The sequence below is a fragment of the Prionailurus bengalensis genome, chromosome A1 (genome assembly GCF_016509475.1).
Source record: "Prionailurus bengalensis isolate Pbe53 chromosome A1, Fcat_Pben_1.1_paternal_pri, whole genome shotgun sequence".
NCBI classification, from domain to species: Eukaryota; Metazoa; Chordata; class Mammalia; order Carnivora; family Felidae; genus Prionailurus; species Prionailurus bengalensis.
Window position 1 is genome coordinate 29,285,962 of NC_057343.1, and position 21,092 is coordinate 29,307,053.

The 21,092-nt window shown below is 39.1% G+C and overlaps 1 protein-coding gene across 8 annotated transcripts in view; it reads left to right on the top strand.

Moving 5' to 3' along the window:
- The window catches only part of MTRF1 (mitochondrial translation release factor 1), a 54,801-nt gene extending 34,850 nt beyond the window's left edge, over positions 1-19,951 (top strand). For all 8 annotated transcript variants that reach the window (XM_043579814.1, XM_043579797.1, XM_043579823.1 and 5 more), the window contains 3 exons: positions 9,193-9,329; positions 12,798-12,896; positions 17,771-19,951. In XM_043579814.1, the coding sequence (XP_043435749.1) occupies positions 9,193-9,329; positions 12,798-12,896; positions 17,771-17,884 (350 nt within the window). In that variant the 3' untranslated portion in view covers positions 17,885-19,951. The remainder of the gene's footprint in view (positions 1-9,192; positions 9,330-12,797; positions 12,897-17,770) is intronic.
- The last annotated feature ends 1,141 nt before the right edge of the window (positions 19,952-21,092 follow it).

Here is a 21,092-nt window from a genome sequence, read left to right on the forward strand (position 1 = left end):
ACAGAATCGGAAACAGGCTCCAGGCTCTGAGCCATCAGCCCAGAGCCTGACGCGGGGCTCGAACTCACGGGCCGCGAGACCGTGACCTGGCTGAAGTCAGACGCTTAACCGACTGCGCCACCCAGGCGCCCCCTCTTTTTTTTTTTTTTTTAACAGTTATTTGTTTTTGAGAGAGAGTGAGAGCACAGGGGAGAGGCAGAGAGGGAGAGGATCCAAAGCAGCCTCCACACTGTCAGTGCAGAGCCCAATGTAGGGCTGGAACTCAGAAAATTGTGAGATCATGACCTGAGCCCAATAAGATGCTTAACTGACTGAGCCACCCAGGTACCCTAATGTATGGTGCCTCTTCTGATCAATTAGTTACAATATTACATATTGACTTCTTAATGTAGTAGGTAAAGATTGGGGCTCTTTTATTATATCCTCTTTTCTTCTACCTAATATATTTCTATTTTGGCAAAATTAACTTTCACTGCTTTCATACACAGAGTAAATCGTGTTCACTGCTGAGCCACATAGCACACAAGTATCCCCCCAGCTTTTCAAAAATTCACATTAAGCTGCTTCACTTTTATGAAAGACCTACATTATGCCTGTTTTCACCAATCAGGAGAAGTCCAAAGAGGATTTTCCCTTTTACAAAAAAAAAAGGTGAAAAGAGAAAATAGTGTTCAGCATTTATTTTGCAGCCAGCTGTTGTTGAGGCTTCACATACGCTGAGCAGTGAGAGTAGCCCCACCAAGCTCCTTCCCCAGGAACTACACTCAGCACCTCAGCATCAAGTTACCACAGCTTTGAACTCTGTCTCTGAGCATCTGGGCTTTATCTCAGTTTATTTTGTCCATCTGTTAGCAAGATGTGTTTAAGGAATCAGCCTTAACAGAGGTTACTTTTTCGGTGTGGGAATGCTCAATAAATTTCCCATGTAACTTAATGGTAATGGTTCTTCACTTTACACCATTTCAGCCTTTGAAAGGTTTCATAAGAATGTTCTACTTTCTGATAGCAGGGAAGACCTGTACTGTGATGTCATTTCCTAGAGTTAATAATTACCTCATTGGTTTTACATTTGCTTAGTTTTCTTTGACTCTTAAGTCTTGCTTGATCTTCCAAAAGCTCTATAAAATGAAATTTACCAGATTTTCTATTTAAGCTAATGTGTTTTGGCAACACCATTTATAGAGCCCTGGATTATCCTGCTCTAGTCTGGATGATTTACTCTCCAAGGCTACGGCACAGGGGCTGTTCCGGACACTGATGGTCTGGGAATTCCCCTCATGTCTGTTCTGTGTTGGAGCCTCTTGTTTCTTGGATCCCATCTCATCTCTCTTAGTTTACTCCCCCATTTTAGTGAAGCCCTTCTCCAAGTGGTTTCCTAAGAAAAGATGCATGAGAGACATATTTTGAGACTTTGTACATCTGAAAATAGCTTTATTCCAAGCTCACACTTCATTGATCATGAATACTTGATTGGAAGTAATTTCCACTTAGAACATTTAAGGCTTTTGTCATTCATTGTATTTGTTGTTTTCAATTTGGAGACTCATGCCCTTCAGTTCCAAAATATCTTCCTCAATAATTTATTTACTGTTTTCTTTGTTCTTCCTGGAATTTCTGTTACTCCAGTGTTAGATCTCTTGAATTTATTGTTTGTCTTCTTTTTTTCTCTCACATTGTCTATCACTTTGTGTTTTAGGTTTTTTTTCTCCAGCACTTTTACTGAGTTTTAAAAATGTGTTTTTTTTTTAATTTTCACAAGTTTTTTTATTCTCAGAATTGTCCCATTCTGATAACATCCTGTTGTTGTCATTGATGGAATTTTGTTGTTGTTGTTGTTCAGATATTAATTTTAGTTTCCCTGAAGTTCTTTTGCTTCCTGCAATGTCTGTGTTTCCTCTGTTTATTTTTTGTTTTACTCTTACTTTCTTGTTGGAAATGTCTAGGAATTCTTTGCTGTCTATATATACATACTAGAGGGAGGTTCTAAAAGCTCTGGGGTGCTTGGATGCCACTTACCCACTAGGAAGTTTCACTGAAGAGCAGTTAGATGATTAATTAGCTTTTTTATTAGGGACTGCCAGATGTCAGTGTTTATAGATCTTTTTACTTGAGTAGTTTGTTTTCTCCCATATAGGATCGTCCATGATGTATTTAAAAGTAAGGTTAAGGTCTCACCATTCACTAAGCAACCTTACTTAATCCTCTTATTTTCAGTCCCATGTCTCATACTTACTCTCCTTTGTCCCAAGTCTCAAGTCTGAAACTTCCCTTACTTAATTCCCTAAAGACTATACCTTCTTCTGCCTCCTACAGATTGAGGGAGGGGACTTAAAGATACGCTTCAAGACTTTTTGTTTTTAGTGACCAACTTCCGAAGTACCTGGTTCCTCAATTCCTGAGGCTTTCTGGCACTCAGCAGGGCAAATAGGCTTGTTACTGGTCAGCTCTCCCTCTACATGGAGTTATGTTTCACTTCCCCCGCCATAGCTAAGTCATTTAACATTCTTCATGTGCTTTCTGTCTGTATATATCGTGTTTGGGGCTACATGCATCATATGTTTTTATTTTGCATTTCTGTTTCTTGTTGTTTTAGTATGATTTTTAAAAGAAAGAGGAGGCCATCTTGAGATCAGATGTCACCTTTAAATTTTCAGTCAATTATTATTGCTTGCACTGCTCGTAATAGCAAAAGTTAATATAGCCTAGGGGCACCTGGGTGGCTCAGTCAGTTAAGCATCCTGACTTTGGCTTAGGTCATGATCTCATGGCTCATGGGTTCAAGCCCCATGTCAGGCTCTGTGCTGACAGCTCGGAGCCTGGAGCCTGCTTCAGATTCTGTGTCTCCCTCTCTCTGTTCCTCCTCCACTCGCAGTCTGTCTGTCTGTCTCTCTCTCTCTCAAAAATAAATAAACGTTAAAAAAAATTTTTTAGGTTAATATAGCCTAAATATCCAACAACAGGATAATTTTATAATCTCAAGTTTTCTTTGATTTGTATTCCATAAGAAACTGTAAAAACCTAGAATATATACAGGAGCAAAAGAACAGAAAACATCTGTCACCATTCCAAATAACCACTTTGGTATATATCTTTAGTGTATATCCTTTTGAATTCTTTTCTATGCATAGAGAAATAAATCCCTTTCATCAAAAATGAGATGATAAATTTTGTAGCCTACCATAATTTACCTATGAAATCCACAAACTGTTGGATACTTAGTGTGTTTCACCTCAACCCTGTATTGTGGAATATTGTTCTATATTATACTATCCAGAATAGTAATAATGAGTGTACACTGAATTAAAATTTTTTTTTAATTTTTTTATATGAAATTTATTGACAAATTGGTTTCCATACAACACCCAGTGCTCATCCCAAAAGGTGCCCTCCTCAATACCCATCACCCACCCTCTCCTCCCTCCCACCCCCCATCAACCCTCAGTTTGTTCTCAGTTTTTAACAGTCTCTTATGCTTTGGCTCTCTCCCACTCTAACCTCTTTTTTTTTTTTTTTCTTTCCTTCCCCTCCCCCATGGATTCCTGTTAAGTTTCTCAGGATCCACATAAGAGTGAAAACATATGGTATCTGTCTTTCTCTGTATGGCTTATTTCACTTAGCATCACACTCTCCAGTTCCATCCACGTTGCTACAAAAGGCCATATTTCATTTTTTCTCATTGCTACGTAGAATTCCATTGTGTATATAAACCACAATTTCTTTATCCATTCATCAGTTGATGGACATTTAGGCTCTTTCCATAATTTGGCTATTGTTGAGAGTGCTGCTATGAACATTGGGGTACAAGTGGCCCTATGCATCAGTACTCCTGTATCCCTTGGATAAATTCCTAGCAGTGCTATTGCTGGGCCATAGGGTAGATCTATTTTCAATTTTCTGAGGAACCTCCACACTGCTTTCCAGAGCGGCTGCACCAATTTGCATTCCCACCAACAGTGCAAGAGGGTTCCCGTTTCTCCACATCCTCTCCAGCATCTATAGTCTCCTGATTTGTTCATTTTGGCCACTCTGACTGGCGTGAGGTGATACCTGAGTGTGGTTTTGATTTGTATTTCCCTGATAAGGAGCGACGCTGAACATCGTTTCATGTGCCTGTTGGCCATCCGGATGTCTTCTTTAGAGAAGTGTCTATTCATGTTTTCTGCCCATTTCTTCACTGGGTTATTTGTTTTTCGGGTGTGGAGTTTGGTGAGCTCTTTATAGATTTTAGATACTAGCCCTTTGTCCGATATGTCAGTTGCAAATATCTTTTCCCATTCCGTTGGTTGCCTTTTAGTTTTGTTGGTTGTTTCCTTTGCTATGCAGAAGCTTTTTATCTTCATAAGGTCCCAGTAATTCACTTTTGCTTTTAATTCCCTTGCCTTTGGGGATGTGTCGAGTAAGAGATTGCTACGGCTGAGGTCAGAGAGGTCTTTTCCTGCTTTCTCCTCTAAGGTTTTGATGGTTTCCTGTCTCACATTTAGGTCCTTTATCCATTTTGAGTTTATTTTTGTGAATGGTGTGAGAAAGTGGTCTAGTTTCAACCTTCTGCATGTTGCTGTCTAGTTCTCCCAGCACCATTTGTTAAAGAGGCTGTCTTTTTTCCATTGGATGTTCTTTCCTGCTTTGTCAAAGATGAGTTGGCCATACTTTTGTGGGTCTAGTTCTGGAGTTTCTATTCTATTCCATTGGTCTATGTGTCTGTTTCTGTGCCATGAATTAAAATTTTAAATGAGAGAAAGTCAGGTAGAAGTGATAAAAATTCTGACAAAAATGAATCAAAATATTTTTAAAACATACACCTTGTACAGCTATAAATTACTCAATTTACAAAAAGTGACCAATGGTTTGTTGCCAAACTTACCTTGAGCCAAATTATTTTTTAGCTACTTAGATCTGGTTCCTTGATTTTAGAGAGGCGTGGGGTTCCTGAGTGGCTTGGTCAGTTAAGCGTCCTACTCTTGACTTCAGCTCAGACCATGATCTTATGGTTCGTGAGTTAAAGCCCACGATGGGCTCTACACTGACAGTGTGGAGCCTGCTTAAGATTCTGTCTTCCTCTCTCTCTGGCCCTCCCTCATTTCCTCTCTCTCTCTCTCTCTCTCTCTCTCTCTCAAAATAAATTTTTTTTTTTTTAAATTGAAAAGAGACCTCAAGGCTTACCCTCAAACTTCCCTTTAAGCAATGCATTACAAAGCCTCCTAACTTTTATGAGTCCATGTTGTTAGGAGCAGGTGATTTCTTGAATCTACTGTACTTTGAGGTCGACCATCATTTCAGCATCTACTGCAAAGAAAACTCAGCCTTTCTTCTATCTTTTCTACTCCATGACCCTTAGAATGGGAACCGTGTCCCTGCTGGACTTGAAAGTGAGAGCTGTAGGTCATTCTTCCATTTTCTCCTTGCACATGGACTCTGAAGAATCACATTTTTTTCTGACCTACTGCTTCTATATAACTCCATTTTTTTACCATTGTTAGAGAGTAGTACCGTAGGGGTATGACAAAATGTTTGTTCAGGGAAAAGTTACTTTTGTGTGTGTGTGTAAAATTTAACAAATCAAGATGAAGACAAATTAATATTTTGTGTTTTAAAGCAAGCTTTTTGGTTTTTTATCAGTTAGTGAGTGAAAGTGGGCCTCAGTAATTCTTACACTATATTCCTTCATCATTGTAGATTATGGATAATACCTAATTCTTCCTAATCAGATTTAAGTTTTTACATCAATTTGCATTTAAAAAATTTTTTTTTATGTATATTCATTCTTGAGGCAGAGAGAGAGAGAGAGAGGAGAGAGAGAGAGAGAGAGAGAGAGAGAAAGAACACAAGTGGGGGAGGGGCTGAGAGAGAGGGAGACACAGAATCCAAAGTAGGCTCCAGGCTCCGAGCTGTCAGCACAGAGCCCAACGCGGGCCTGAACCCACAAACTGCAAGATCGTGACCTGAGCCGAAGTCGGATGCTTATCCAACTGAGCCACCCAGGCGCCCCTTCATCATTTTGCATTTTTAGGATTACAGGGTTTTTATTTAACCTTTGATTACATATAATTTCATCTAATCTAAGAACCCATTGATTAAGACATCATGATTTTGTTACTATGAACATAGAAAACACTACCAATTAAGCAATGATATGTCAATGAATGTAAGATGCACTTTAATTTCAGAGATGTTAATTTTTTAATGGACTGTTTTAGAATGAAATATGGTATATTTGTTCTCATTTATAATTGAAAATCTTAAATAACAAATGTAGTTATTTAGCAAACACACATTTAATACCTACTTGGTACCATTGCTACTTGGAATTTTGGAACCTTTTTTAGAGTATTAATACTGAGAAAAGTTTTTTACTTATTTATTTATTTTTATTTTAGAAAGAGAGAAAGAGACAGCACAAGTGGGTGAGGGGGCAGAGAGAGAGAAAGAGAGAGAATCTTAAGCAGACTCCATGCTGGGCATGGAGCCTGACATGGGGCTTGATCCCTCAACCCTGGGATCATGACCTGAGCAGAAATCAAGAGTCAGGCACTCAACCAACTGAGCCACCCAGGTGCCCCTAAAAGTTATTTTTTTCCAAAGCACTTTTACAGTTTTTTAATCATCCTAGTACCTTATTCAACAACTCTTCTATTATTCAGCATACTTCCCCCGGACCCAGGTCCTCTCTTCTTAGGGGAGTACTTGTGATTAAATACTGGTCTTTAGAAAGTGTATTAAAATATAAGATCAAGTGATTTCCTTGGGAATCACTGAGCTGGTAAGTAAGAGTTTTAAGCTCAAAGTTCTGACCTGAGCCACTGGATGGGAATAGTATCGATGTTTAGGTAGAACTTACTGCCGGTCAGCTGAGAAGAAGAAGAATTTGAAGGAAAGCTTATGAGCACTTAGCCATCTTGAAATAAATATTTTCATATCATTTTAGATGGTGAAAAAGGATACCAGATTCAGGACAGCTGCAGGAAAGTGTCCCAGCCCAAACACAGGGCTGCATGTGACTGTACAGCAGTCAAGAATAAACTAATAGAGGTGAAACCTAGGTATCCTAGTAAAAGTATTTAGCAGCTGTAGATTGTGGCTTATTTAGACAGGGAAAAAACATAATTTAGAGAGTTAAATTTGGGGGTTTTTTGGAGGGTAGAATTTTACAGAAAATTTTTAAGTCTCCAGAAAAATAGTTACGACTGTATCAGTTTAGCTGGCCTAAGCTAATATGGATTTTGGGTTTTGTGGCTCACCTCTAATGTACTTGAGAGCAGGATCAGACATAGACCTTCAGAATGGTAGCTGCAAAGTTAAGAACAGAACAGCCTGAAGTATCAAGGGTCATTATTTCAGGTCGAGATTCAGGCTAGTAACTGGGCTACACAACAGGCAAAACCCACCCAAATCCAGAAGGTGGCTAACCAAAACATGTATGATCAGATGTGGGATTAGCTGATTTTAGAACCAGGACAACTGAGAAACATTCACTATGAACTCTTCCTTATAAAGACTTTTATAGGGGCGCCTGGGTGGCTCGGTCGGTTAAGCGTCCGACTTCGGCTCAGGTCATGATCTCATGGTCCGTGAGTTCGAGCCCCACGTCGGGCTCTGTGCTGACCGCTCAGAGCCTGGAGCCTGTTTCAGATTCTGTGTCTCCCTCTCTGTCTGCCCCTCCCCCCGTTCATGCTCTGTCTCTCTCTCTGTCTCAAAAATAAATAAACGTTAAAAAAAAATTTTTTTTAAAAAGAGTTTTATAAATAGTTTCTTTTCGTTAGTTTCTATAAACAATTGACCCTTGAACAACATGGAACAACATGGAAATTAGGAATGCAACCCCTTGTTGCCAAAAATACACCTATAAATTTGACTCCCCCAAAACTTAATAGCCTATTGTTGACCAGAAACCTTACCAAAAACATAACCACATACTCTATGTTGTATGTATTAAATGCTGCATCCTTACACTAAAGTAAGCTAGCGAAAAGAAAATGTTACTAAGAAAATCATAAAGAAGAGAAAATATGTTTACAGTACCATACTGTAAAAAAATAAATCTATGTATATACGTGGATTTGTGCAGGTTCAAACCTTGTTCAAGAGGCAACTGTATCAAGTCATTTTTTTTCTTTTCAACTTATGTTTTTAATTCCAGTATAATTAATTTACAGTGTTATATTCGTTTGAAGTATATAATGTAGTAGTTTAACAATTTTATACATTACTCAACGCTCATCACAATATGTGTATTCTTAATCCCCTTCACCTCTTTCACTCATCCCCTCACCTACTTCCCCCTGCTAACCACCATTTTGTTCTATATATTTAAGAGTCTATTTTTTTGTGTGTCTCTTTTTTCCTTTGTTTGTTTGGTTTGTTAAATTCCACATATGAACAATATCATATGGTATTGTCTTTCTCTGACTGACAGTTCACTTACCATTTGTACCCTTTAGATCCATGTTGTTGCAAATGGCAAGATTTCGTTCTCTTTCTTAATTCTTTTTTATGGCTGAGTAATAGTCCATCACACACACACACACACACTTATAAATGAATATACACAAGCACTCCCCACATCTTCTTTATCCATTCATCTATTGACAGACATTTGGGTTGTATAAAGTCATTTTTAAAACATCAGCTCTGTGTGTATTTGTGGCTTAAAGGGGAAAAGCTGAGTGCTCTTTGACTAAAACAGAATGGAGCAGCACTGCATGGGGGTAGCAGCAGTTCACTCTGTCGGGCTGTTGTGTGAATCAGCTGGGAGGGAGAGGCAGAGCTGTGGGATGCAGATGCTACTGCTTCCACTCTTCTCATCTGAAGTATCTCATTCAGATATCTGAATCTAAATGGCCATCTACTGCTGGTTTCTAAAGTATGCTAAGTCTGAAATATTCCTGAGCTCAGGGCACCTGGGTGGCTCAGTCAGTTGAGCATCCAACTCGATTTCGGCTCAGGTCATGATCCCAGGGTCATGGGATCAAGTCCCACATCAGGCTCCATGCTGAGCGTGGAGCCTGCTTAAGATTCTCTCCCCTCCACCTTCACTCCCCTGTTTATGGTCTCCCTCCCTCCCTCTCTTTCTCTCTCTGTCTCTGTCTAAAATAAAAATATTTTTTTTCCAGTTTTATTAAGATATAATTGACATCTCAGGTCTATATTAATTTGGCTTCTGGATGCTACAGTTTACCTCTGATTCTCGTTTTTCAGGGCTTGTAGTAGAATGCCAACAAGAACGATCACAGATAAAAAATAAAGAGATAGCTTTGCGTGTGTTGAGAGCTAGACTCTACCAGCAGATTATTGAGAAAGACAAATGTCAGCAACAAAGTACTAGAAAACTGCAGGTAAGATTTATTTGGTATAATGATACCTCTGCACAAAAAGTCATAATTTTATGTAGAAAATACAGCGTTTGTTCTTGATCAAATGGGAATATCTGATAGCATAGAGAAACTTGCTTATTTGTAAATAAACAATAATTTTATTGCATATGGACTAGCAGGTTAGGGCTAAATTTGGATGTGTCAGTTTACAAATGAATAGATGAGAGGGGCACCTAGGTGGCTCAGTCAGTTAAGCGTCTGACTTCGGCCCAGGTCATGATCTCACAGTTCGTGGGTTCAAGTCCCACGTCGGGCTCTGTGCTGACAGCTCAGAGCCTGGAACCTGCTTCAGATTCTGTGTCTCCCTCTCTCTGTGTCCCTCCCTAGCTTTCTCTCTCTCTCTCTGAAAAATAAATAAAACATTTTTTTAAAAAATGAATAGATGAGATATGCGTAAACTCCAAATCATTTCCCAGTTGTTTCCCTCCAGTGTTTGTATCGTGACTATCTTGAGAGGAGATTAGGTTAAAAGATAAAAAAGTTCTCTGGAAATTAGGATAGTTGCAGATTTTTTAATTTAAAAACCTATGCTTTTTTAAAAACTCTGTGGGATCAAAAGTAAATGTCACTGCAAAAAACCTATAATGGTGATTGCTACTGATGGGATGTGGGGTGGGGGTAGAAGAGAGATTTATTGGCCACTATATATACCTTTTGTACTTTCTGAATTTTGTACCATATAAATGTGTGATATTTATTCAAATATGTAGATAAAGGTTAAACAAAATGAATAAGTGCCATTGATATAAGTAAACAAATTATTGTGGGATTTTAAATCCTAAAAAAGGTTAAGTTTGTCTTTGAGAGAGGTTGGAAGAGAAAGTGTGCTTTGTATTGTTTGTGGATAGGTATGCTACCCTAAATTGGGAAGGATAATGAATTATATAAACTTTAAACATTAATTATTTTTTTTACCTGGTCTCTTCACACTTTTGTCCTTCTAGCTTTCCTTATGCACATTGTAACTTCCAACTAGTAAACGTGATGGGATAAATGAGAGAATAATCCTCTCTTTGTGGTAATCCTAGACTGTGGTTCAGGATCAGTATATACATTTGCAGATAGGAATGCTCATTAACAAACCATTGCTTCTTGGCAAGTAAGTGATAATGTAAACACGATGAATTTTGTGACATTTGGATTAATAAAAGACATTGGGATTTACTTGCTACTTGGCATTTCAGTACCAAATGTTCACACAGTAATTTTTAAAATGAGTATTTAATATTGGTCTGATACAAATAGTGTGTGTGTGTGTGTGTGTGTGTGTGTGTGTGTGTGTGTGTCTTCAGAAATTTCTGGCTTCAGGCAGCAGAAAAGGCCTCCCAATTAACTTGTCCATCTGTGTGAATTTTTTAGTAGGTATTTCTAATGCTTAGAGAAGTTTTGGTTCAGCTAATATATACAGTAGCTTTTATATGGAAGGCATTATATCAGGTTCTCAACTCTGGCTCCATTTATCACCTAAAGAGCTTTGTAGATCCCTCAGCCCCCCACCCTCCACCCAGAGTCTAACATAATTGATTTGGGTGGGATCCTGGGCATTAATATGGTGATAGTAGTTTCCATACCTGGCTGGTTGCAGAATGGATGGCCTAGGGAATATTCTAAATCTACATAATCCATGATTCAGTATATCTGAGGTTGGGCTTTAGCATCTTTAATTTTTAAAAATGCTCATGATGGTCAGCCATATTTAATTTAGTTCCATATCATTTGCCTAAGGGGTTAAGAAAATAAGTTATAGGGGCACCTGGGTGGTTCATTTGGTCCAACTTTGGCTCAGGTCATGATCTCACGGTTTGTGGGTTAGAGCCCCACATCAGGCTCTGTGCTGACACCTCAGCCTGGAGCCTGCTTGAGATTCTGTGCCTCCCTCTCTCTCTGTCCCTTCCCTGCTCACCCTCTGTCTCTCTCTCAAAAATAAATAAACATTAAAAAACATTTTTTGAAAAAAAAGTTATAGAAATGTCTTTTTTTAGTCTTAAAAAGTGGAAGTGTATGAGAGGGGGTATTGTGTTGGGGAGGTAGTGTAGGTGAGATTAAGAAGAATGCAAATAACCATGGGGTACCTGACCTGCGGTGGCCCAGTCTGTTAAGCGTCCGACTTTGGCTCAGGTCATGATCTCACGGTTCGTGGGTTCAAGTCTGGCAGGCTCTGTGCTGACAGTTCAGAGCTTGGAGCCTGCTTCAGATTCTGTGTCTCCCTCTCTCTGCCCCTCCCCAATTGCACTCTCTCTCAAAAATAGACAAACATTAAACAAAAATACAAATAACCATAGCATAAGGCAAACTGTAGTGTGCTGTAGAGAAGATTCCAAGTGTAAGGAGTTTCAAAGGAGAAAGTTAACCTATTTCAGTCGTTGCTAGCTGGAAAGGTGGGGATGATAGAGTGTTTGGGAAGGGCATCCCTTGAGATGATGTTTTAGCTGAGTTGACAGAAATGCACATAATTTTGATATGGTTTAATAAGTGGCATTATAGTGGGTCACATAGTTTTAAGAAATGATGTCAGGAAGATTGGCCACATTATGAGGTACCTTGAATGATGAATTGAGTTGTGTCTGCTTAGTAGACAAGAAGAAACCGAAGAAGTAAATTTATCAGAAAACTGTTTTAAGCAGGCTAAGCAGGGCAACACAATGTAAGCAGAGAAATGGAAGAGGAATCAGGAGATTTTTACAGGAATGAAGGTGAAAATAACAAGCCCTTGAATGATAGAAATGGAAAGGGCAGGATGTAACAGGTGACCCCTGAAACCATTGGGAATGGGCAGGTAGAGAATACGATGAATTGAAGATGGATTCTCCCCTGGTGTCTGTGTCAAGTTCCCATGAAATGTGAGCTAAGTTGCAGGATGTCAGAGTTTCCCACTTGGAGCCAAGGGCATGTGGTGGTGTTATTTATAGAACAGGAAGAAGAACTGATTGGGATGCAAGGATAATTTGGTTTTATTTTTTATTTGTTTTTTTAATGTTTATTTTTTGAGAGAGAGAGAGAGAAAGAGCGTGAGCGGGGGAGGGTCAAAGGGAGAGGGAGACACAGAATCTGAAGCAGGCTCCAGGCTCCGAGCTGTCAGCACAGAGCCCGATGCGGGGCTCGAACTCACAAGCTGTGAGATCATGACCTGAGCCGAAGTCAGACACCTAACCGACCGAGCCACCCAGGCGCCCCAAAGATAATTTGGTTTTAAATATTTGAAGTTTAAAGTACCAAAGAGACATTCATTCTTATTCCATAACTAAGCTTTACAAACCTGTAGTCTTAAACAGTAAGTTTTGCCCATTCTTGTTCCTTGTCACTTTGTATATATGACTTTTAGAAAAAATTGAACCTGTTATAATAGAAAAGTCATTTACAAGTATGTTTCCATTATAATAAAGGTAATTATAAAGTTAAAATATGAATTGCCTTTTTGTTATGACACAGGTGGGAACAAGAGCCCAGTCAGAGAGAATTCGGACATATAATTTCACCCAGGATAGAGTCACTGACCACAGGATAGCATATGAAGTTCGTGATATTAAGGTAATATTACTGAATATGCTTTATGTACTTTGCTTTTCAAAGAAAGTATACTCAAATTCTAGAGAGTTATGTCTAAAATCTTACCAAGTAATTTAAAATCATTAAGCCAGTTTAAGATAGTACCCTAAAATTTGCAGATACTTGGATTAGTTTCATGGTAAAAAATGTGGTCTTTATGCCAGTTTCAAACAATTCTCTTTGAACTCCAGATTCTTTGCTATGCAATCACAGTGTACTAAGGTATATTCAATATGCATGTATACACTGTATCAGTTTCCTGTTGCTGTGTAACAAATTACCACAAATTTGGTGGTTTAAAATATTATATCTTAATGGTTATATAGGTTAAAAATCTGGACACAACAGAGATGAGTTCAGAGCTCTCAGGTCCAGTTGCTTGCTTGGTGGCCCTTCCATATGCCCAATCCCACTTTGAATCTTTTGCAGGAATGGCACAGGCCTTTTTAAGGGCTCATCTGCTTAGGTCAGGCCCATGCCAGTGATACTCCTTTTGAATGACTCAACGTCAACTGATTAGTCACCTAATCACTGGAGTGATATTCTGTCATATTCACAGCTTCTGCCTTGACATAAGGGAGGGACTTCTGCAAGCCCTCCACCAGGGGGCATCTTAGAGTTCTGCTTACCACGATGTATTATTGTTCATTAGATTCAGGAGTTATAATTATGCTGTTGGGGAAAGACCCTCTCATCATGGTTTGAACATTAACCTAACTAAATCCCATTTGGCCGGATCACTGACATAAATCATTAATGATGAAGCACAGGAAGATTCCCCTATGGGGCGCCTGGGTGGCGCAGTCGGTTAAGCGTCCGACTTCAGCCAGGTCACGATCTCGTGGTCCGTGAGTTCGAGCCCCGCGTCGGGCTCTGGGCTGATGGCTCAGAGCCTGGAGCCTGTTTCCGATTCTGTGTCTCCCTCTCTCTCTGCCCCTCCCCCGTTCATGCTCTGTCTGTCTCTGTCCCAAAAATAAAATAATAAACATTGGAAAAAAAAAAAATTAAAAAAAAAAAAAGATTCCCCTTTTGCTTCCACTGAAGGAGAAAACGAAGTGGTTCTCATAAAGGACTGTGTACAAAAGGCAAGAGATGGAAAGTTCTGATCTTTTTCCTTGACGCCATGTGATATATAAGGCTTCTTTCATTTGATTCTGTCCCATTCTATACTCAAAATTAAAGTCCTCATTTTACAAGGGGAAATGTCTGTGTTTTCAAAATATTTAGAAATTTCTGTGTATCTTATGCCACTTCCTCTGTCTTCTCAGCAATTTAATACTGTCTTAAATAGGAACATAATAGCCTTGTCAAAAAGGAGAAGATATTTGCTCACTTCCCTTTCCTCAGGAAACACACAGCAATAACCAAATATGTTTGGCCATATTGTTGTAATTACACCATACTCTTTCATTTGTTTTCTGGTAGTGGTGATGGTTTTTCCTGAGACAGCTGCATTCTTATGACCAGTAATATTTTTTAGAATAGCCCTTAGGTCCTCAGTTGGTATTCAGTATTGAAACAGGCAAATTAAGTAGCTTTTATAGTTATAAAATACCTGGCTTTGGCCTGGTTATAATAACTAACATGTTATTACTGACGAAACTAGCATGCCAGACTCTGCAATGTAAGGGAAATTATATTTGCGTGCTCTCATTATGACTAACCCACCTATTGGAAAGAAAGAAAACATCCCATATTGGTGAAAGGAGGAAATTTGGAAATGTCACGAAAAAAATGTAGTAAAACATTGAAATCTATATGAAGGACAGTAAAGAGACAAGTGGGAGTGAATAATTTAGGAACTGTAAGAGTTGTAGATGAGGCAGGAAAAGTGATTGAGGGCCTTAATCCGAGGGCAGTAGCCCCAGGACAGAATGGAAGGCGTGGAGGGGAAAGAAAGTGGGTGTCTGTGGGACTTAGCTCAGCTAAGCTCAGCTCTGCTCCTTTATTTTAGAGCCTGACCTCCTTCCATTTACATAGTTCTTGATGAAACTGCTCTGCTCTTACATGATTGAAGACAATAATTGGTTTGTTTGGGGAGGAAATCCGAACAAGCCCCCACCAATGAGTTCCTTACTAGCATTTTTAAACCGGAGACAAAGAGGGTTAGTCTCTCTCTTGGCTAAAGCTGAAATATGTGAGATTTACAAGAGGCTAGAAGCCACATTTCCAAACCATGAGGAGAAGGCAGTGTTCAGTAAGAGATGAAGCTGATGTATTGAAAGGAGCAAAAATAGAACTGGATGGAAAGAATCTTGATGATATTAATCCCCGCATTCATTTATTCGTAGGCTGCATTCCCAGGGCAGTGGCACCAGCCTTTACATTCCTATCCTTGGGTTCTGTGAGATCACCTCATATTCTTAGTGTGAGTTCTCGTGTAGGTGATTTTGTTTTTATTTTCATTCATCTAGATAAGAAGCACAGACTACCCTATAATATATTGTTTTATGTTTCTATTGTTTCTCAAAGTCCTTGTGCAAATTCCTGAACATCAACCTATCTCCTGCCCTGTATTTCCCTTAAACTGAAGATTTTCCCTTGCCCTGAATACTTTGTTTTCATGCCTTTCTTCATCCTCCTTTTGACTGAAATGCTCCGCTCTCTATTTAGAGAAATACTATTATCTTTTTAAGATCTAATGCAAATTTTTTCTTCCTGCCTAAACTCTTCCCTGATGCCACCTTCTTTTTTAATGCTTATTAATTTTTGAGAGAGAGACACAGAGTGAACAGGGGAGGAGCAGAGAGATAGGGAGACACAGAATGTGAAGCAGGCTCCAGGCCCTGAGCTGTCAGCGCAGAGCCCGACATGGGGCTCGAACTCACAAGCTGTGAGATCATGACCTGAGCTGAAGTCAGACGCTTAACTGACTGAGCCACCCAGGCGCCCTGCCACCTTCTTTTAAAATTAACCTTACAACCCTCAGTTGCTTCCTTGATTTCTTGCTCTGATTGTGGTGCCTCACTCTGTCACTAGATTATGAGCTTCTGGAGGTTAGGAACCACAAGTCATTCATCCTTGTTCTATCTCTAGCACTCTGGTTAATCCAGTTGAACTCTACGAGTGATGTGATTATCATTTAAGAGGGATGATCCTTTTGATACAATTTCCAAATGATGAAATCACCTTGGCAATACCATGATCATTTGAGTTCTGGGCCTGCTAATTTTATAAGCAGTTTCCATATTATGCTCAAAATGGTTTAAATCTTAATTTAAAAGCTTATCGTAGTGCTTTTGCTTTACTTTTCAAGTTTAATTGAGGTTTTAATATATGCTGGTGTTTTGTGGAATGCAAAGATAGGAAGGCATCGTTCCCCCTATAGTTTAATCGGAGAGATAAATGTATACACTTAACCTAAAATTCAACTTTAAGATCATTCAAGAAAGACCAAAATAAGATTAGTTCATACCTACATCAAAACTTTAAATGTTCTGTGTTCCGGATGCTGACATTGAAATGGTTCCATTAGGCCAATGTCTAGATTTTGAACATTTCTAAAATATAGGACTCTGCTAATTCACTGTTCCCAACAACTCTGTTACACAGAACTTCTGTAGCACAGGAAAGGTACTTAGTCATTATTTTAGTGACTTGTAGAGATGAACTGTAGGGAAGACTACAAGGAAGTCTAACTGAACAGTTTTCACCCAATAGGCATATTTTGAGGTAAACATAAGAGCATTTATTTTTCTGAACTTTTTATTTAGAAACTTCAAGTATACTTTGAAGGCTGGTTCAAGGGGCGCATGGGTGGCTCAGTTGGTTAGGCGTCCAGCCCTGGCTCTGGTCATAGCTATGGGTTTGAGCCCAGTGTCACAGCTCAGAGCCTGAAGCCTGCTTCTGTCTCTCTCTGACCCTCCCGCATGCATGCTCGCTCTCTCTCTCTCTCTCTCTCTCTCTCTCTTCCCCCTCCTCTCAAAAATAAACATTAAAAAAAGAATCAGTACACACGCTGTACCTAGATGCAACAGTTAACATTTGCTGCCTTTGCCTTCTCTTCCTCCTCCACCTCCTGTGTTGCTGGTGAACCATTTGAAAGCAAGTTGCAGACCTCAAGACGTTTGTCCCCTAAATATTTTGGCATAAATATTTTTTTGGTTGCACAGGACTTCTACATTTTAAAACCACATTTCCAATTTAAGAAAAAACAGAACTAGTATAAGCCACTTATGGATTAAATACAATCTAAATTTGAGGGTTGGCATGAGAAGTTTGAGCTTGAAATGGTCCTGGGAGGTCCAGAGGACTTGGCAAGGCTGAGAAGGGCAAGGAGGGGCTGTGCATGTTAATGTGGCAGCAAGGTGCCTGGGGCATTGGTGGAGGCATTTTGGTCTTTCTTGCCCTTGGGAAATAATGTGTTATGAATGAAAAGGGTGGAATTTTCAGGGCAAGAGTAAAAAGCCTTATCTTTTCTGGGGAACAAAAGAAGGCAAACATCCTCCCAAAGATGGTTTGAGACCTAGAACCCTGTTAGGAAAGTCAAGCAAAGGAATTTTAAAGAGAGAGGTGGTAAATTTCAAGTCTATTCAGATCTCCTTTGTTTTGGTGTTTCCAGAGTTGGAAAGATCCAACTTCTAGAAGATTGATTTTTAAATAAAATGCTAATGGAAACAAAGAAAGAGTAGAATTCCATTTACTCTTTTGGATTCACTTTTTACATAAAAAGCCAAAATAACAGGATCCTCCCAAGTTAGCAATTGTGTTCATTGTGTTGTAGAACCACTTCAGTAATCCATTGTTGCTATTAAATATGGACTGTAAAGAAACAAAGTAAATATACATCTAATTCTTTGCTTTGTTTCTCTTATTTCTACTAATCAGGTTTTTATAATAACTGTCTCTTTTACCAGGAATTTTTATGTGGAGAGAAGCATCTGGATCAGCTAATTCAAAGACTACTTCATTCAGCAGACGAAGAAGCCATTACTGAATTTTTGGATGAAAACCTTAAATCAGCAAAATAAATACTGATTTATTATAGATTCTTCTATAAATGAAACAGACCTATCTCAAGAAGCAGCTGTTCATAAAGTGCAGCTAAAATTACACAGTACGTACAAATATATTTTTTAATGAATTAAGTCACATTTCTTGACCTAAGAATTTATAAAATACAGTCCCAACTCTTCAAGCAGAAAACAAGCATGCAATGAACATTGCAAAAAACAAAAAAATAAGCATGTATTTTTGAAAAGAGAAATAAAGTATTGGGAATTGATTATGTAATATAGGTCACTTCTTCTCTTTTATATACCTTTTTTTTTTTTGAGAGAGAGAGAGAGAGAGAGAGGACGTGCAAGTTGGGGAGAGGGGCAGAGAGAGAGGGACAAAGAATCTCAAACAGGCTCCATGCTCCGCATGGAGCATGAACTGGGGCTCGATCTCATGACCCCGGGATCATAACCTGAGCCAAAACTAAGACTTGGACGCTCAACCAGCTGAGCCACCCAGGCACCCCCAAACATGCCTTTTTTTTTAACCATCTATAAATTAAACACATTTTCCATTTATTACTTCAGGATTTTACCACATGGTAAAATTTAGTGATACAAGATTTATAAACTTCTTTGTAAACCCCTATTTAAAGAAAAAGTATTATTAACCATGTTAAAATTAGGTTTTAAACTTCTACTTTTATTTTTTTATTTTCTCTCTTTAAACTAATTTTTCTTAGTTTTTTTTTTAATATTGGTTTATTTTTGAGAGAGAGAGAGAGAGAGAGAGAGAGAGAGAGAGAGAGAGACAGAGTGTGAGCAGGGGAGGGGCAGAGAGAGAGAGGAAGACACAGAATCCGGAGCAGGCTCCAGGCTCCGAGCTGTCAGCACAAAGCCCAAAGCGGGGCTCAAACCCACAAACCACGAGATCATGACCTGAGCCAAAGTTGGACACTTAACTGACTGAGCCACCCAGGCACCCCAACCTGCTACTTTTAAATAAAAAATAAATATTGTGAAGAATATGAGTCAAAAATAATGATTTTAGAGCTCTTTGAGAGCAGAACAAATTCTCTACTGTATAAACTACACACCAATATTTAAAGTGAACTCTCTGCTTGGCTTTTATTTCTTATTTCACTTTGGCTTAATTTATAAGCATCAACAGATGTGGTGTAATGTGTGTAATTCTCTATGCCTGGTTTTGTGCAGTGATACATACAAAACCCCATCCTTACCTTACAGAAGCTTCCAGTTGAGTGACAAAGCCAAAATATAAACCGCCGACTCTAATACAAAGTGGCATGATATATTTAGTAGTTGTGCTAGGAAGTTTCTTGAGTTCAAAAGAGAAGGGTTATTATTTTAGACATTCCTCAGAGGGAAAGACTAGCTAAAATAGAGTTTTAAGACCAATGGAATTAGGAGGTGAAATTTTTTTCAGTGAAATTTTTTTCTCAGTTTTTTATTTTGAAACTTTTCAAGCACATGGAAAAGTTTTTAAAATACTTTTTAAAAAATAGTGCAACGAACAGTATATACTCTAGTGTCCTACTGTTACCCTTTTGCCATGGTTGTTTTTTTCTCTATATATACACATAAACATACCTGTGGTGGTTATTGGACCATTTAAAAGTTAGTTGCAGACTCTGTAATACCACGCCAAACTATCTCAGCTTGTCCTGAGAATAAGGACATTCTCCTACAAAATCATAACTCCATTATTATACTTAGTTATGTAATAATAATTAATTATGACTGTATAATATAGTTTAATGTCTATCACATGTTAAAATTTCTTCAATTATCCCTAAAATGTCTTTCTAGCTGTTTTCTGTTAGTTTTGTACAATCCAGGATCCAGTCAAGATTCACACATTGTATTTGGTTGTCTCTCTTTAGTGTTTGGATTAATCCCCCAACCTTTTTTCCCACATGACACTGACCTTTTAAAGAATCCCACAAGGTTGTTTTGTAGAATGACCTACATCCAGGTTTGTCTGGCTGCTTCCTCGAGCTATTGGTAACTTTTATCTATCCCTTCAATGTACTATGAAGTAATATTAAGTCTAAAAATTAATTAAATTTAGTAAACACATTTGACAAGGCTACTTCATGGGTAATTTTGTGAAATTCAGTGTATTGTGCCAGGAAGTTCTATGGAGTTATACTTTGGCATTATATAAACATTTCATTCCTTGGGGCGCCTGGATGGCTCAGTCAGTTAAGCGTCCAGCTTCAGCTCAAGTCATGATCTCATGGTTCGTGGGTTTGAGCCCCATGTCGGGCTCTGTGCTGACCGCGCGGAGCCTGGAGCCTGCTTCAGATTCTGTCTCTGTCTCTCTCTGCCCCTTCCCTGCTTGCACTCTGTCTCTCTCTGCCTCTCAACACTAAGTAAATGTTTAAAAAAAAAAAACCAAACATTTCGGAGGCGCCTGGGTGGCTCAGTTGGTTAAGCGTCCGACTTCGGCTCAGGTCATGATCTCGTGGTCTGTGAGTTCGAGCCCCGTGTCGGGCTCTGTGCTGACCGCTCAGAGCCTGGAGCCTGTTTCAGATTCTGTGTCTCCCTCTCTCTCTGCCCCTCCCCCGTTCATGCTCTGTCTCTCTCTGTCTCAAAAATAAATAAACGTTAAAAAAATTAAAAAACAAAAACAAAAACCATTTCATTCTTCATTTAGTGTTAGGCAGCTTCTGAGATGACCCCAGTGATCTCATTCTTGGCCTTCGTACACTTTTGTAATCTGTTCCCCTTGAACATGAACTGGATTTGTTGACTGTCTTCTAACAAATAAAATGTATAGAAGTGGTAGGATTGTCACTTCCAATATTGGGTTGTAAAGAGACCTGCCTCTGGTTCAGGCTCTCTGGCTCTGCCTCTCTTTCTGGCCACACACACTGTTGCTGGGTAGATTGGGGAGACCCTGGGGCCCTGAGACTTCCAACCAGCCTGTCTCCAGAATGTCACCAGAGGCTCTTGGCCTCATCACAAGAAAGAATCCAAGACCAGACACAACAGTTGAACAGTACAAGTAGGAAAGTTTATGAAAGTGAGTGAGTACACTCAGGTGAGCTCAAACGAAAGCTGGTGGAGTATTTATTACCTGGGGAGGCGATTTGTGGGGGAGCAGGTTTTTGTGCCTTTTCTCCCTTACTTGGTCAAGGTTTCTGGTCTTCCTGGTCTTGGGCGTCTCTGGTTTGATCCAGCTTCTTGTGGCTTTGTTTCTGGAGTGCTGCCAGGA